General features: G+C 42.2%; 1 protein-coding gene across 1 annotated transcript in view; it reads left to right on the top strand.

The window, feature by feature from the left end:
- The window catches only part of SLC30A6 (solute carrier family 30 member 6), a 132,224-nt gene that overhangs the window by 44,816 nt on the left and 68,042 nt on the right, over positions 1–19,366 (top strand). Inside the window, exons 4-7 of the mRNA XM_030198110.1 lie at positions 1,211–1,253; positions 7,620–7,685; positions 9,569–9,649; positions 16,413–16,448. Coding sequence (XP_030053970.1) covers positions 1,211–1,253; positions 7,620–7,685; positions 9,569–9,649; positions 16,413–16,448 — 226 coding nt within the window. The remainder of the gene's footprint in view (positions 1–1,210; positions 1,254–7,619; positions 7,686–9,568; positions 9,650–16,412; positions 16,449–19,366) is intronic.

Consider the following 19,366-nt stretch of genomic DNA (forward strand, 5'->3'; position numbering starts at 1 on the left):
GGGGTGAGTTCATTACTTTATTATTCTGTACTAAAGGTTAGTGGCAATATTACTTTGATTGTGTTAAGAGAACTAGCTATGACCTTACCTTGGTTTAATCAGATGTGTTATGAAGTCTTAAGGAATTAGAACCTCTGTTTGTTTCACTATAATAAGAATAATAAAAGTGGGTTCTTTCTGCCCCTGGTCATGGAAGAGGAGAGATGAAGAGAAGGTGCAGCAGATGGTACAGGGTTTTATATTTGGAGATGTCTACATTTGGCTTCACAATCCATTACAGTAGGAGTGTCTCTGTATGCTCACAGCCTGATATCTCTTATGACCTATATGTTTACCTTGATTAGACTGTAAGCTCTACTGAGCAGGTTCTGTTCCTTGTGAGCAGTTGTGCAATGCCGCATACACCAAGTAGTGCTATAGAAGTGATAACTAGTAGTAGTAATAGTGGTGATAGTTCTTTAATACTAGGTCTTAATCTTTAAAATGGCAATGCTGTTCTTTAAGTTACAGATGTCAGTTGAAGATACCTCCCCTTCCCCCATATTTACATGCAAGACACTACGTTATAGAATAGCACCTAGTGGACATTCACGCATAACAAGCAATTACTGATGCCTATAACTCACACAAGTGGCACGTATGCCTAGGTACGAATTTATAGAATTACCTCCTTAATATATTCTAATGAGTAGAGCTACCTCCCCACATCCCAGGTGAAGCTTGACTCCATAGGATTATGCCAGAGCACATGCCAGTGGAGAATAGTGGCCAGCACCCATTAATGAGTGGCATGCACCACTTTCATAGCAGGTCCCAGTGGCCTACAAAAGGATACAAAATAATCCAATATTGGCCATATGGATCCAGGTATTCTGCTTCTTCCTAGCAGCATCAGCATGAGCATCTTCATGCCAAACTTGCCCCCCCCCCCCCCAACAAGAGATAAATATGTATATTAAATAATATCAGCTGGAGTATGGATTGAATCTGGATTCGTTGTGATAGTAGTCTTGCTCAGTATGAAAGGAACATTTGGTTGACATTTTGGTTTATGTGCTTGTATGGACTGAATCATCATTGCTGTATCTATATGCAAATTTACAAATCTTTGAGTAAAGAAAAGTAAAAATGTTTATAAGTTCATCATAGTTTGTTGCCTGGTTTTTTTTTTTTTTGAATCAACTAATCCAAATTTTTTTTTTTTTTTTAGCTTTAACAGCATATACGTACCTCACAGTGTTTGATCTCTTCACGTAAGTACTTGAATGTAAATATTTTTAATGGCTATTGTTAAGATCCTAGATGGTACTTTTAGGTTATTTGCTTTTTAGGGGTATCTGCTGCCAGACTGGAGTCTCATGAAGACTGTGCAATATTGAATGACAATTGTTCTATTGTGTGTTTCAGGATTGTTGCGCACGTTGCTCTTAAAGAGAAATGCCCAGAGGGTCATGTGACGCTGTGCTCAGGAGCAGTAGCTAGTTTCTCTGCTCCTGCCACCTCTCCGTAAAACCTCTAATTTTAACATTGCAGACCCTCAGACTTTTGGGGTTTTCTTGCTTTATAAAGATCTCTGAGGGATGAGTTTTATGGAATTGGCGATTAACAGCTAATGGTGACCAAACATCTCTGGAAAGATAGACAAACAGAAATTACGTGGTGACAAGATGGTGGTGCCTGCTAGCCTGCTCAACTCTACTGTCGGCTCCGCGTGGGTAGCGGAGGTAACAACAGAAGTAATTGGAGCGATGGAGCATGTTTTGGATACTCTGTTGGGCCCCATGGACTCGAAGTTAGAACAACTTCAAAGTAATCTAGATCGCATTGCTGCGGAGTTAGCGACATATTGACACCGCACTGGGAAGCTGGAAGACATGATGACGAAAGTGGAGGAGGCCCAGATCTGCATGCAGAAAGTGTTGGATACTTATGAAGACAAGCTGGAGGATCTGGAAAATAGATCTCGCAGAAATAACTTGTGATTTGTGGGTTTGACAGAATCAGTCAATGAGAGAGATCTTCGTGGCTTTTTGGAATGCTGGCTACCGCAGCAATTGTCTCTCTCAGATTTTGTGGGCCCACTGTTGGTGGAGCAGGCCCATCGGATAGGCCTACGACAAGAGGGGTCCTCCGGCCCAGAGTGGTGATATGCTGCCTCCTTAAATTTGCTCATAAAACTGCAATATTACAAGCGATATGAAGTGGTAAAGAGTTAAGCTACGAGAGTCAATATTGTTTCCAAGATTATTCTTCAGCTGTAGCCACGCTAAGACGCAATTTCTCACCAATTTGCCTTCAATTATACAATTGGAAGATCAGATTTGCTCTCCTATATCCTGCCAAACTGTGCGTCTCACACCAAGGCGAGACAAAACCTATCTTTCTGTGGTGGAAGCCCAAAACTTTCTCCAACTACTGGGCTCTTTGGAGCAGAATGGGGGAAGCCCTAAGCTGTGATTTGCCTTCAGGAAAGAGCTGACAGTGAGTCAGTTGGAGGAATATGCAGCTTTTGGGATCTTATGCTTGTTTTGACGCAGCTATTGTTTCTAGCTGAACACAGGTTTTGGCAGTTAACCTGTCTCACAATGGAGCTGTTGACTGCTGTCTTTGACTACTAGACTGCTGATTTGGGCCTGGTTGCTATCTATTATGGGCGCTTCAAATCCGGCGTTGGACCTTGGGACGCTTTAAGAATTTTCAAGAAGATTGGTGGTGTTTTTGGTGTTTGTATTATTATTTTTTTTTTTTTGTTACATTTGTACCCCGCGCTTTCCCACTCATGGCAGGCTCAATGCGGCTTACATGGGGCAATGGAGGGTTAAGTGACTTGCCCAGAGTCACAAGGAGCTGCCTGTGCCGGGAATCGAACTCAGTTCCTCAGTTCCCCAGGACCAAAGTCCACCACCCTAACCACTAGGTCACTCCTCCACTCCATTATGAATAATGGAATATAAGTTTCAGCTATGGAGTCTTTTTTTTTTTTTTTTTTTTCTTTCTTCTCGTTAAAAGGACACGTTTGTACTTCAGGAGTTTGGGTTCATTGTTATTCTTATTAGCTTATGATCTTCAGCATGGTAGTTATTCTTCGCCTTGCACAGGTTAGACAAATCGTAGTTGATGGGGTAACCTGCGCTGTGTCTGGGCTTTTTGTTTATATATTATTGTACCCATTTGTACGTTGCTCGTTGCGCATAATTCAACTGTGTATCATTGTATGTGTTGCTGACTAGAATATGGTTTGGGAGTTGGGATCGGTTGGATATGAGAGCAGGTGCTGTACTAGGCTGCACATTTGGTTTGCTATTCTCTAAACATGTTACGAAATATTACAAAATATTATAAAATATTATAGAAAAATTGGACAGGAATCAGAGAATTAAAAGTCCTTTATTACTCACCCACCAGCACAGCATCGGATAGTTGTAACAAAGAAGTTGATTAAAGGAACATAAGGGATTGGATTGAACTTTGTTTGTTTATTTGCTATCCCCTCTTCCTAGAAACTAATTCTCTATATCTAAGAATCTTTCTTTCATCTAAAACTTATAGACAGTACTTTCACTGATGATGGTTTGGATTGGGAAGTGCGCGGGTGGTGTATGAATGACTTTTGTTTTTAATCTTCTCGTTAAAAGGATGTGTTTGTATTGGATTTTGTACTTAGTGCGGGAGTCTGGGTGGAGGGGATGTGAGTGGGTTCATTGTTATCCTTATTAGCTGTCATGATGAACCTCTTCTCTTTCTTTCTTTTGCTGGACCGAGTATGAGATCAGCTCTCCCAGTCACCCTCGGGCAGTAAGTTCCCAGAACAAACAAACAAACAAAGTTCAATCCAATCCCTTATGTTCCTTTAATCAACTTCTTTCACCATTCACTTTAGCTAAGTTTCAAAACACAGTTCAATTTAGCCAGGCTTCAAAATACAGTCCACTTTAGCCAGGCTTCATAGATCCACCAACATCATCTGTCAGCATTTACCTCCTGACATCCACCCACCGGATCTCTGTTGGCCACTGTGATTTCCCCTCGTGTACTTCTAGCAGTCACTCTCCTCCCCCAGTACTCCCTGCTGAAACTTCCATCTCCTCCAACTCATCTTCCTCTACTTGTTCTGATTCCTCCCACTTCATACTCTCATTCTCCCCACCCTTTTCCAGGTGTTCCACACTCTTCTCATCTGATTCCATTTCCCAATCAAGCTCCTCCCCTCCCTCCTTTTGAACCTGGTGGTTTTCCCTGTCCTGATTCCGCCTGTCTTGCAATGTTCTCTGGGACCTGTAGTTTCCCTGTTCTGTATTCCTCCTGTCTCGCAATGCCCTCTGGGACCTGTAGTTTTCCGGTTCCTCACATAGCTTATTATGATCCTCAGCATGGCATTTATTTTTCACCTTGCACTGGTTGGATAAGTTGCAGTTGATGGGGGAACATGTGCTGTGTCTGGGTTTTTTTTGTTTATATATTACTAGCCGTTAAGCCTGTAACAACGGGCTAGTTTTTTGTTTTCCTATGGCCTCCCCCCGTCCACCAACCCTGCTCTCTCCCCTGCCCTCCCCCCAGCGTCTGTTTCCCTCAGTTCCGCCCCCTCCTTCCCTCCCTGCTCCCTCTTCCTCCGATTTCCACGCCCATGTCCAAGCCCTCCTCCCTATTGGGCTGTACTGCTGGTGGAGGCGGGGCTTGGACTTCTACACTCTCAGCGTTCCGACTCTACTGCGCATTTGCAGGTGAGTCGGTCACTTGGCGTTTATATGTTTGATTGTACCCATTTGTACAGTATTCATGCATAATTCAACTGTGTATCATTGTATGGGTTGCTGACTAGAATATGGTTTGGGAGTTGGGATCGGTTGGCTACTTTCATGGATAATGGGATGGATCAGGAAGTGCACGGATGGTGTATGAATGACTGGGTTTTTTTGTTTTTTTTTTACAACAAATGGAAGCAGTGAAAGAAGATAAACTGATAAGTGTGATTTGTAAGGTTGGAGTTAGGAATATTTGGCTGTTAAGGGGTTAGATGGGGCGTTTAACAATGACTAGTTCCCTAGGGAACGGTGTGGAAGGGGGTAGTGGGGCAAGTAGGGTGGGGTCTTTTGGGTCATGGAGGGGTGGGATCAGGTACCATTTTTGTCTTGCAGTGGAGTTGTAGCTTAGGAGATTCGATATTATGTCTTCAGCAAATATAATATTGGGATATTATTTACCAAACATGGAGTAATATATGTGGAGAGAGGCCGTGAGCTGGGGTGGTCTCTCTACAAAACTAAATTGCTTATCTGTGAGCTTATCTTTACGATTTCTGCTTGGAATGTTGGGGGCATTCACTCTCCTATTAAGCGCTCAATTTTGCAGTATCTGCAGCGTATCAAAGCTGATGTAGTTTTTCTACATGAGCGTCACTACAAATCAATCACTGGAGGTTGGTGAGAAAGTGACCAGTGATTGATTTGTAGTGACTCTCATGTAGAGCACGACTTGTTCAGCATTATTGCTGTATGTCACTTATCTGAGGTCCTTTCCACTTTTCCTTATCACTATTTTTGAACAGGGTTCCCATTCATACAAACCCGCTCTTTTCTTGTTTGATATATTGCTAGATTGTAGCAATACAGCATAGGGGGGAGGGATAAGGGTGAAGGGTGTTAAACGAGAAATACTTGTTGACGACCCATTTTAGTGGCTTCATGTCTCTGCATTATATTGAGTGGTTTAAACATTTTATATCATGAAAGAGTTGTATTGGTTATGCATAAGTCAATAAAAATTGATGAAAGTAAAGAAATGTCCATTCTTACTTGTGCAGCTAGTATTTTTCATGCTTTGGCCATGTACCATATCACTTTGATTTCAGAAGAAATAACCTTGGAGAACAACAAATTCAGGAAAATTGCATTCTGGAGGTTAATATGATTAGTGCAGTGGAAGGATGGCTAAAGCACAAGACTTCTCCGAGGACAATCAGGCCTTCTTATTCTCACATCTGGGTGACGTCATCTGACCGAGTCCAGTGCGGACGTCGACTAGTAAGATAGAAAATTCTAGCAGCGTCCCACCGCACATGCGCTGGTGGCTTCCTGTCCGAAGCACAAGAGTGGGTCTTCCAGTCTTAGTTTTTCCATGGAGCTGACAGGATGCATTTTCGTGTTCTCTCCATCACGCTGTTTCTTATTCTCGTGAGTGCCTTCCCATGCGGGTCGCTTTTTGCCTATTCCCTTTATTTATTAAGTTATTTTTCAGCTGTTTTTCCTTTATTTTCACATGTGGCTGCGTAATTAGGCTGCAGCCCTATGCTCAATTTTGAACACTGCCCCTTTTTACTCAGTTCAAGATTGAGGAGTTTAATTTGCCCTGAGTATGGTGAAGAGTCTGATTGGGACCGCTCATGGGAGTCAGATGAGGATCCAGATTACTTCTCGGAGGAGGAGTAATTTGGAATTCCATCTGATCCCTCTTCTCCTCAAGAAAGACAAAAATCTCCAACAGAGGCGCTCTCTTTCACCAGTTTTGTAAGGGAGATAGCTGCGGCCATTCCATTTAAATTAGAGACCGAAGAGGAGCCCAGAGCACAGATGTTGTCTGTTCTGGGCTATAAGCCACCTCCCAAAGAAGAGGTCACAATACATTGCACCCTGTCCTTAAGGATGCCATTATTGAAGAATTGGGACCGCATCTAAGAAGGTGGATACACAGTATCGTATCCAGAAGACTCCCGGATTCAAGAAGGCACAATTGCCGCATAACTCCATGGTGGTCAATTCTGCTCTCAAATGGGCCAAGAGTTCTTGGTCTCATGCCTTAGTGCCCCTGGGACGAGAGGCTAGGACTTTGGATTTGTTTGGGAGGAAAACTTTTCAGGCCTTGATGCTCATTGCCTACATCCAATCCTACCAGCTGTACATCAGCCTTTACTTGGAGTCTGGTGAACAGTACATTAACTCTGGTGGACTCTCTCCCTTTGGAGCAGGCCGCATAGCTTCGCCAGCTGGCCAACAAGCAGATTGAGTGTAGGCATTATCTGGCCAGGGATGCGTATGATACTTTTGATGTTGTGTCCAGACTCTCTGGCATGGGTGTGGGTTTCACAGACTTTCATAGCTGCATGTCTATGATGTTGAACCAGCAGTTAAGGTGAGGCTATCAGATATACCTTGTTGAGAAAGTGGAGGAGATCGCTGACCTAAATTAAGAATGAATCTGATCCACATTCTCGGCGTACTCCTGCATTTTCTTCAGCTAGAAGATTTTTGACTGGGCCTTTTTCTCAAAGGCTAAGGTTCCTGCCTCCCGCTCATTTCACTCAGGCCCAGTGTCCCAGGCCTCACCAACCACGTCTTCAGAAGTCACAGCCAGCTTCCCAGTCAAAGCAGAGATTGAAATTGAGTGGAAACATTTACAGATTTTCTTTATCTATAACCTCATCTCTATCACCATCTTCCTGCACTGATATAACCTTTCTGAATTGGTGCATAATACCCTTTTGTTGGCCATTTTAAGTCCTGCCTAAAACTGCATATATTTGAGGTTGCACTTAAATCATTTGTATCATTATAGAATAGATGATTGCAATGTTGTCCAATTGGTAATAACTAGAGCTAATACAAATTTCACAATTTTTTTAACAGCCTTATAACTTGTTTGATTAGTTACTGGGTGATGATGAAGAAACCCAGCCAATTTTATTCATTCGGGTAAGTAACATTTCCTCTGGCTTAAAATTCTCATCATTTTTTTTCTCTATCTCTTCATTCCCAACCAGCACCTTCCTTGCTCCTTTTGTTTCTTTCCTTACACCACACGTTGTGCTGCCTTCTTTCTGCTGTCAACCTCTATTTCTGCCTCTTAATTTCTCATAACCCCTCTCCCCCAACTCAGTTCTTTAGTCCAAGTATTCCTGATGCTACTATATTGTGTCTCAGCCTCTGGCAGCTTACAAATCAGCACATGAAGCAAGTTAGTGCTATATGGCTTATTATGGGAACATTGGACACTAATGGGTTAATGAAAGTGCAGTGAGAACAGTACACGAGCAGCTGGTGCTATGCAGCCTGACAGGGGTTCTCAGCGTACAACTGATGGGCCGATGATCAAATTCCCATTTTGCTCTGAACAGCACTGTAAAATTAGCGTCGGAACAGCATAGGGAAATAAAGCCTCAATGATCAAAACTAATAGCATTCAAATTTATGTATGCTATTAGTTTTGATCTTCGGCGGCTTCTGCCAGGAGGATTGTGCCTGAGCATGCGCCATTTTGAGGTGGTGCCATGAGGAGGAGGAAGTGCTGGTCCCTCCTTCAACGTTTGAGGTACTGGTGAGGGGGTTGGGGGGCCCACCACTAGCCTTTGGCAGAGACCCTGACCTGACCATCCCTTGTTGCTCCGGGGCAAGGGGTGGTCCCACTGGACCACCGGGGTGTTTTTGTTATTTATGGGGGGTCCAGGGGTCTACTGGACCCCTGAGGCCTTACCCATTGGGGGGTTGAGGGGTCCCGGAGTCCACTGGATGCCCAGAACTGATGGTAACAGCCTGGGCTGCCTGCTTGCTTGGCCTGGATGGGGGGAAGGAGGAAGAGGGAGCCTTAACCCTAATGCTAGCTTCAAGCTGGCTTAGGTGTTAGGAGTGCCATTGTATCAGAGCGTAGTTCTCTGGTCCTGTGGGTGGAGTACCTATGAGCTCTGCGGAATTCCTTGGCATGCTTATTGTTTACCGTGCTAGAGCCCGCTGATCATTCAGCGCAGGTAAATGTCAATGCTGGTGGCCTCTAGCGCCCGCATTTACCTTTGATCATCTGCCCATGAGTGAGCTCTTTTATTCCCTCATTTGATTTCTTGGATCTTCCAAGAAAACCCTGAGATCTTTGCAGGTGGCACAAAACTGTGCAGTACATGTCCTAAATGACCTATCAAGATTTGACTGTGTTTCTACTTCTTTAGCATGTTTACACTGGTTACCCATAGAATTTAGAATTCAGTATAAGGTTTTATTGTGGGTTTTTCAAATGTTAATTAACACTATATGAAAGGTAATCTCCTCAAAGTTGCATTTGTATCAACCAACTAGCACTTTACGACCAACTGATTCAAATTTACTTTCTATGCCCTCCTTTTCATCTAATTTGGATAGATGAATCTAGGAATGTAATTTTTTATATTGCTGGCCCTAAATGTGGAATTCTTTGCCATCCTCTCTATGATATATTAAGAATCTGGAACTGTTTAAGAAACATAAAAACTGTGTTATTTCAGAGATCTTTTGGTGTGATCTCAGAGACCAAAATAGATAAATTTTACTGCTTAGTGAGATGGTTGAAATTTTTTGAGATGAAAGAGTTGCTTTTAATTTAATTCATGTGTACTAATTTGGTGTATTGATGTATCTCTGTTTATTTGTTTCATTTTAAGATGTAACTTTTTAATATTCTATTTTGTATGTTTTAACTGCTGAGAATTTCAGATCGTGCTGTCTGTGAATTTATAGATTAAGAAAAAAGCATTAACATTGTAGATATCAAAAGACTGGAATGCTATAAGCTCGGTATTTATATCTTTCAGAATTTGATTTTCCTGTTTCAGGTTTGAGAGATTTGAAGTGTTAGCAGTATTTGCTTCTACAGTTCTGGCACAGCTTGGAGCTTTATTTATACTGAAAGAAAGGTAGGATCACCGACACATTTGTGCATGAAAGATATTCCATGTTTAGTACAATAAAACTGTAATTAAAATTTAGGTCTTTTTACCACCATCCCAATAATCATACATATCCAAGTAAAAGATTGGAATGATAAAAGACCAGGCCACTTATGAGAAAAGCAATTTATTAACTTACCAATAGACACAACAAAAAGCACCAAGGGCCTCCAAAGAAAAGGGATCAAGTCTTTAATGGTATACGTTGATGAAACAATACTTAAATGGATCCGACACGTTCCGTGTTTTGGCGCCCAGCGCCTGCATCGGGTCTTAACACAAAATTGATAGATATTCTGATTGAGCAAACGCAGTCCTTCAGTCCAAAATCCTGACTTTGGCGTTATGTCTTAATCTTCAAATGAAGAAGTAAGGCAAACACGATAATAAATGGCTTCAAAAACAATGGGTGAGCTTAATTTCACGGGTGTTCAGCTAAGCAATAAAAAACAAAACTGAAGAGCTGAGGAGACTGCTGCATATTTATTAGACTTTCCTTACACCTTTTTCAGTAGTCAAGACCAGTGCTGTAACCACTAGGCCACTCCTCCAGTCCATGAAAGGGCCATGCATGCTCAGATCTTTACACTTAAGGTCCAAGCTCTTGGAGAGCAGTTCCACCCCTGCATCATCAGATGATGCCACCTACTTTTGTGCCTGACTGAATCCTGCTTATAATCAGAAAGTCTAGAATATGGTAATGACTTGTAGTGATTACCCTATAGATAGACTGCTGGAAAAACTAAATCATTTTATAATTAGTTTCCAAGTTTTATATATTTGTTAATACCACATGATTAGTTAGCCGCCTAAGCAGCTTGCAATATTTAACATTTTTTTTTTAAACTGTGGTTAAGATTTTATGATTTAGTTATTTTTATAACTCTTTTAAACAGTTTTCAATATTAAGGGATCCTTTTACAAAGCTGCAGTAAAAAGTTGCCTTAGCATGCCCTCATTTATTTATTTGGATTTTGTTCACACCCTTTTCAGTAGAAGCTCAAGGTGAGTTACATTTAGGTACACTGAGTATTTCTCTGTCCCTAGAGGCTTGTACCTGAAGCAATGGAGGGTTAAGAGATTTGCCCAAGATCACAAGGAGCAGCAGTGGGATTTGAGCTGGCCACCTCTGGATGTCTAGACTGGTGCTCTAACCACTTGGCTACTCCACTCCATGCACTAAGACCATTTTTACTGCAGCTGGAAAATGGCCTACTTTCCAAATTGACCATGTGAAATGTTGCCATGAGCATGTGGCCATTAACAAAAATTAGTGCATGAGCCCTTACCACTATCTATTTTTCTAGTCATAAGGGCTCATACGTTAATCCCATGCAATAATGCGTCTGCGTTGACTGATATGTGCTGTCATGCCCACTCTTCATCCCTCCAGACACACCCCCTCAGAAAATTTTTTGGGCGTGATTTGCACGTGCATGATGCCTCAGTGCCTTCCACAGTAAGACCTTTTAAGCTGCGGTAAGCGCACACTAGCATTTACTGCAGCTTAGTAAAAGGAGCCTTAAGAGATCCAAAACCCCATTTTGCATATAGCTTCGATACAGGAAATGGAATATCCAGGTCAGGACGTTCACAATTCCTTTATCGTTTTACATAAGACTCTGTTCTTTTATAAAATATGTATAAGGATGACAGCAAATGCACATTTTTAACTGGCATGTACAACAAAAGCATTGATTTCACAAAGACCATGGGGGGGGGGGGGGGGGGGAGAGGTGGCATCACTCGGGGTTTTACACATCTAAGTGCCAGTCTAGTAACATATTTATTTGTTGATACTTATATGTTCAGGGACTGTCTTTCTTCTATGTTTGTGCAGCGCTGCGTACGCCTTGTAGCGCTATAGAAATGCTAAATAGTAGTAGTAGTAGTAGTAGTTCTACATTTTCCAATACAGCAAGAGCCAGTTAAGAAGCTGAGTGAAGTAACTTTTTTTGTTTGAAGGTAGTGTTTAGGTACCACAGAACTAAGCACAGTTGCCCCCTCTGTCACTGTTAGAGACCCCAGGTTATGAGGTAGCTAACACTTAAGCGTGCCTCCAAGCAGGTGTAAATACCAGTGGGGAAACTTTTAAAAATATACATGTACTCCTTTTTATTTTTTTTTTATTTTTTTTTAATTTTTATTATTTATTTTTTCAAAATTTTCCATTATACAATATTCAATCAATCTTGAATATAACACGATACATGCAATAATAATATCATCTTTACTTACAAAATCAAAATTCTAAGAAAAAAAAGGGGTATAGTAACTATCGTCCACAAATAAAATGTAATTGACCCAAGAGGGAAAGAATATATATTTATAAGCTAATTTAACAAAGCTCAATCAAAATATTAATCAACAGATTGCGTCATATTCAGAATGACCTACTCCAAGCTGCTATACAGTGTTTCATTTGGTTCTAAATTCTCACAATCACACCCTCTTTGCTTTTCAAAAAGTCCTCCAATTGACTAGGCTCAAAAAACTGAAATTGTTTTGTTTGGTATAAAATTCTACAAACACAAGGAAACTTTAATTGAAAATTTGCACCAATTGCTACTACCCTTGAACGGAGTAGTAAGAATAACTTTCGTCTCTTCTGGGTTTCCCTGGCAAGATCCGGGAAAACCCTTACTTTGGAGCCCAAAAATAAAGAATTAAGATGTCTCAAGGACAGCCTAAGCACTGCATCTCTATCTATCTCTAGAGCGAATGTCACCAACAAAGTTAGCCTTTGGGTGACCACCTCCAAAGAAGATTCTAGGAACTCAGTTAGATTCATTCCACCTGTAGGATTTAAGTTATCAAGTACTTTACCAGTACTCTGTAAATAATATGCTCTTGTAATAGGTGGTAGTGAACTATCAGTCATTCCCAGAACCTCCACTAAATATTTCTTAACCATTTGTACTGAAGTAATAAGTGGCGATTTTGGAAAGTTTATAATACGCAGGTTAAGTTTCTTTGACTGGTTCTCCAAATACTCCAAGCGCTTAGAGGCAAAACACCTGTCCTTAATCAAAGATTGTTCCACAAGTTCCATTTTTGCAAATTTTTCGGAAAGAGTTTTAACCTCCTTGGCTTGGTAATCATTAATTTGTAACTGTTTTAATGCAGTTTCGGCTATAACCTTGATACTTTCAGTATTCTTTGCTATCAAAGTCTGTAAAGCATTGAGAGTGGAAGAATTCAGTTCCCAAAGTGACTCTAATGTCACTACAGCAGGTTTTTCTTTTCCCTCAAAAAACAGTTGGGGTGCTCTAGCAGTTTGTTCCAGGATACTCACAAGTGTAGTAGAAACTACAGGAGCAGAACTATCCTCTGGAATACTCAAGCTGGCAGCGTTTGTTCCAATTTCGTGTAGGTTCCCTCCCTGAATGCTCTCTTCTCCGAACGGGGTTTGAGCAGCAGGACTCATCACGAAGCGCTCACTTCCTGGTTGAGGGGGCGCTGCACGCAAAACAGGGCTCAAGGAAGCCCCGTTAACACTGTCGGCCAGCTCTGATACGCTGGCTCCAACAGCAGGGGTAGAAGTCACTTCTGAACCGGAGGCAATTCCAAACCGCTCGAGCGTCGGCTGTTGGAGCGAGGGTCTACTTCCAGGGAGAGAGGGAGTCTCCCTGACCTTCCCCCGTCTCTTACCCATCGTAATCGGCAGGCAAGAGTCTCGTTCCAGCGTTTGCTAGAGGTAGGTTGCAACGCGCCCGCTGACGCCGATCATACCGCGGCCATCTTGGATCGTCCGTAACTGACATGTACTCCTTTTTAAAGTGGAAATTACATATACATTGTTTTGGACTGCCCAAACCACATGCAGAAAACTCTCCCTTTGAATCTGTGTATCCTTCAGCTTATGCAGTCTACCTGTGGCATAGTCATTGGGGACCTGGGCCCCCCCCCCCAATTTGGGGTTTGGGCCCCCAAGGTCTGCTGGTTTGGCCACTGGGGGTCCCCAATCCCCTCCATCAGAAGCTTTCCTATGGTGGTATTCTGTGCAGTCTGTCCTTTCCCCCTCCCCCGCACACATGCTCAGTTTTAGTGAAACTGAGCGTATGCGAGCTTCGTGCATGTTTAATTAAAACCAAGCATAAGTGTGGAGTGTTTAAGCGGGGCATGCAGTGTGGCATCGAATATCACTCTCAACCCCCGCCAGCTGTGGTATGTGGGGTTGCGGCGGAGGTTGAGAGTAACAGGAAGGTGGGGCAAAATGTCCCCCCCCCCACACACATACTTTGGCTCAGCCCCCCCCCCCCCCCCCCCAAAAAAAAAAAAAAAAAAACCAACCCAAGGTCTGGCTACGCCTCTGCAGTCTACATGGAATTTATGTGTAGAATTGCCTTGCAAGGCTTCTAAAAAACCAAACAACTCGCCGATTATATACACAAATTCTCAATACTACATGAATCACAATCAGGATTCTGCCCCCGCCACAGCACCGGAACAGCACTAACCACCCTCCTGAACAAATTCGAGCAAGAAATAGCAATAGGTAAAAGCATACTCCTCCTCCAATTCAACAAGTCCAGTGCATTCAACATGGTAAACCATAATATACTACTAAGACTTCTAGACTACTTTGGGATTGGTGGAAATGTACTCAGTTGGATCAAAGGTTTCCTAACCACCAGAACCTACCAAGTGAAATCAAACTCAAACATATCATCACCATGGAAAGCAGACTGCGGAGTACCTCAAGGATCACCAGTATCACCGATCCTTTTCAACCTAATGATGACCCCATTAGCCAAGTCCTTATCCACCCAAAGCATCAACCCACACATCTATGCAGACGACGTTATAATATACATTCCTTTCAAACATGATCTGACAGAAATTACCAATGAAATCAAGCTCAGCTTGAATACCATGAACTCTTGGGCAAATGCATTCCAACTAAAACTCAATACAGAAAAAACACACTGTCTCATCCTCTCATCCCAATACAATACGAGCATACCCACAATCTTAGATACCCCGGATTACACCCTCCCTATTTCAGACAGCTTGAAAATCCTCAGTGTTACAGTCGACCGTCACCTTACACTTGAGAGCCAAGTCAACTCCACAATCAAGAAAACGTTCCACTTAATGTGGAAACTCAAGCGCCTGAAACCATTCTTCCCGAGGGCAACATTCTGCATGCTGACTACTGCAATGGAATCTATGCGGGCTGCAAAGAGCAACTCATAAAGACACTTCAGACCGCTCAAAACACAGCAGCCAGGCTTATATTAGGAAAATCGTGATACGAAAGCACCAAACCCCTTCGAGAAAAACTGCACTGGCTCCCAATCAAAGAACGGAGTGCATTCAAAATCTGCACCCTAGTCCACAAAATCATCTAAGGCGAAGCCCCGGGATATATGACTGACCTCATAGACCTACCAACTAGAAACACAATCCGATCAACACAAACATACTTAAACCTTCATTACCCTAGCTGCAAAGGACTCAAGTACAAATCAACTTACGCATCCAGCTTCTCCTATATAAGCACACAACTGTGGAATGCACTACCAAAAGCCGTGAAAACAACGTACGACCACCTCAACTCCCGTAAATCACTAAAGACCAACCTGTTTGAAAAGGCATACCCTACCGTCCCAACCTAAGTTCCTGAATCAGGCAATACAGCAAAACCAAAGCCCGTAATGAACAATATAACTCCTCTACGATTCCCTAATGTGTCTGTAACACATGACTCTTATTCGACCATAACATCACTTTGTATTTGTTTCATCACTGGAGTTGGCTAATGCCTCCACGGTACTATGTAAGCCACATTGAACCTGTAAATAGGTGGGAAAATGTGGGATACAAATGTAACAAATAAATAAAATGACCTCTTAAAGTTGTCATCCATGAGTTCTGCTGGTGATAGGTGGGTTAGGGGTGGAGAAGGGAATCCAGGCTAGCTGGATTTGCTCTTTCCTTGTCCTAGAGAGGATATCTGTGGGTTGGTGCTGAATGCTGTCTTTTCTGTGGACTTAACAGCCGATCTTCACTGGGGAAGCTGCTACATAGTCCTGTGAAGGGCAGTTTTCAAACAGCCCTTACACTTGTAAACTTCCTGGGCACAGTTAATGTGTGTACTCTATTCCAGTTACCAAAGAGAGAGTACAAGGGTTAAGAATATATGAATAGAAATTTAACAGTGGCCTCTCAAGGTTTTGTTACTACTACTATTTAGCATTTCTATAGCGCTACAAGGCATACGCACCCCCTTCCTCTCACCCTATAGCCCATTCAGCATCTTACTCTGTAAGAAGCTCTTTCCACTCAATGCCATGTGGGAGCCACTTTCACAGTAATGCCTGTTATAGATGCTGTTATGTTTTTGAAAAAATATTTTAGGGGATATTGTGTTACAGAAAGAGATATCTGAGAACTGCCACATTTTAAATTCCTAAGAAAGCTGGGAATTTACTTATTTAAAATGTTTATAGGCCACCTATTGCTAGCCATACTAGCTGGGTTACTGGAAAACATCTGAATCAATGAAACATGACATAAAATACACAAACATAAACAAAAGACAACACATCACCATCTTACTGACATTCCTAAGCATCCACTCTGAAGGTGTGTATTTTCTGTTAGTGTATAGATTAAGATATGATTCGTAAATTATTTGCAAATCTTTTTAAATACAGTTAAGAATGAGATTATTCATGATATTTATCTGAGCCCTTGACAGTTTTCTTGTTTCCTGGTTTTGTAGTGCAGAAAGGTTTTTGGAACAGCCTGAGATACACACGTGAGTACACATTCATAGTATTAAATGTCAGCTTTTGCATGTTTATTGATGTAGTTCTAGCTTTATATACTACATAAATGATTGAAGTGTTAATAATGGATAATTCATTGCATATTGTTACAGTGGTGGAAATAAGTATTTGATCCCTTGCTGATTTTGTAAGTTTGCCCACTGACAAAGACATGAGCAGCCCATAATTGAAGGGTAGGTTATTGGTAACAGTGAGAGATAGCACATCACAAATTAAATCCGGAAAATCACATTGTGGAAAGTATATGAATTTATTTGCATTCTGCAGAGGGAAATAAGTATTTGATCCCCCACCAACCAGTAAGAGATCTGGCCCCTACAGACCAGGTAGATGCTCCAAATCAACTCGTTACCTGCATGACAGACAGCTGTCGGCAATGGTCACCTGTATGAAAGACACCTGTCCACAGACTCAGTGAATCAGTCAGACTCTAACCTCTACAAAATGGCCAAGAGCAAGGAGCTGTCTAAGGATGTCAGGGACAAGATCATACACCTGCACAAGGCTGGAATGGGCTACAAAACCATCAGTAAGACGCTGGGCGAGAAGGAGACAACTGTTGGTGCCATAGTAAGAAAATGGAAGAAGTACAAAATGACTGTCAATCGACAAAGATCTGGGGCTCCACGCAAAATCTCACCTCGTAGGGTATCCTTGATCATGAGGAAGGTTAGAAATCAGCCTACAACTACAAGGGGGGAACTTGTCAATGATCTCAAGGCAGCTGGGACCACTGTCACCACGAAAACCATTGGTAACACATTACGACATAACGGATTGCAATCCTGCAGTGCCCGCAAGGTCCCCCTGCTCCGGAAGGCACATGTGACGGCCCGTCTGAAGTTTGCCAGTGAACACCTGGATGATGCCGAGAGTGATTGGGAGAAGGTGCTGTGGTCAGATGAGACAAAAATTGAGCTCTTTGGCATGAACTCAACTCGCCGTGTTTGGAGGAAGAGAAATGCTGCCTATGACCCAAAGAACACCGTCCCCACTGTCAAGCATGGAGGTGGAAATGTTATGTTTTGGGGGTGTTTCTCTGCTAAGGGCACAGGACTACTTCACCGCATCAATGGGAGAATGGATGGGGCCATGTACCGTACAATTCTGAGTGACAACCTCCTTCCCTCCGCCAGGGCCTTAAAAATAGGTCGTGGCTGGGTCTTCCAGCACGACAATGACCCAAAACATACAGCCAAGGCAACAAAGGAGTGGCTCAGGAAGAAGCACATTAGGGTCATGGAGTGGCCTAGCCAGTCACCAGACCTTAATCCCATTGAAAACTTATGGAGGGAGCTGAAGCTGCGAGTTGCCAAGCGACAGCCCAGAACTCTTAATGATTTAGAGATGATCTGCAAAGAGGAGTGGACCAAAATTCCTCCTGACATGTGTGCAAACCTCATCATCAACTACAGAAGACGTCTGACCGCTGTGCTTGCCAACAAGGGTTTTGCCACCAAGTATTAGGTCTTGTTTGCCAGAGGGATTAAATACTTATTTCCCTCTGCAGAATGCAAATAAATTCATATACTTTCCACAATGTGATTTTCCGGATTTAATTTGTGATGTGCTATCTCTCACTGTTACCAATAACCTACCCTTCAATTATGGGCTGCTCATGTCTTTGTCAGTGGGCAAACTTACAAAATCAGCAAGGGATCAAATACTTATTTCCACCACTGTATGTAGTGTTTTAATATTTTTCTGATTCATAAGTATTTTAGAATGGCAGTCCATTTATCATTTTTAAAATTAAATTAGTATAATATGAAATTGACTTGTATATGCATTCTTGACCATCATTTAAATAACCCATTATTACATTACATAGCTTAGTTCACAATGTGTGGGAAAGCGCGGGGTAAAAATGTAATAAATAATAATAAAGGAAATATCCCAAGCTTTTAGGTCACCTAGGAGCTTATTTTCAAAGCACAGACTTACAAAGTTCCATAGGTTACTATGGGGCTCATTTTCAAAAGAGAAAAATGTCTAAAAAGTATCATAAAGTAGTATTTGAATGAATTTCTTCTCAAAAGTCTATATCGGTATTTTCAAAACCTATTTTGCAGATGTTTATACAGTTTGCAGTGCGTCCAAATCACAAGGGGGTGTGTTAGGGGTGGGATTAGGATGTTTTAGGACATTTTACAACCATAATGGAACAAAACAAAAACGTCTAGGGCTAAAACTTCAACATTTTGGTCTAGACCTGTTTTTAGAATGAATAAGGCACAAAAGGTATCCAAATGACCAATTGACTAATGGAGGGAATCAGGGATGACCTTCCTCCCCCCCCCCCCAGGGGTCACTGGTCCTGTCCCCACCTCCCCCCCCCCCCCCCCCCCCCCCCACCAGTGGTCAGTGCAGTGCACTTTAGAGAGGAGGACTCAGGCTCATATTCCAGAGCCTATCTTCTACGCTTGTGATGGAAAGTGTGAGCCCTCCCACACTCACCAGAAGCCTACTGTACCTACATGTAAGTGACCCTTCACCGATAAGTGTATTGTAGTGATGTACAGTTGGAAGTGGTGGGTTTTGGAGGGCTCAGCAGACAGTATAAGGGCATAACATTGATGTGTACCTGGGAACTTTTATATGAGGTCCACAGCAGTGCTTCCTAGGGTACCTCATTTCTATCCTGGGATGCCTGTGTGGCCAGTCTACTAAGAATGCTGTTTCCTCCTATATCCCAATGACTTGATTTTGTGTGTTTTTCACTTGTATGTTTTTTTTTTCCCAAAAATAGACCAAAAGGATAAACGCACAGAGCACAAAAGCTTCTTGCATGTGGCCATTTTGGAAAAAAAGAAGATATATGTATTTCGAAAATGGCTATATTCACTATTTGGATTCTGGACATTTAGCGCAAAACGTCCAAAGTCCG

This window comes from Microcaecilia unicolor, chromosome 3 (genome assembly GCF_901765095.1).
Source record: "Microcaecilia unicolor chromosome 3, aMicUni1.1, whole genome shotgun sequence".
NCBI lineage: Eukaryota > Metazoa > Chordata > Amphibia > Gymnophiona > Siphonopidae > Microcaecilia > Microcaecilia unicolor.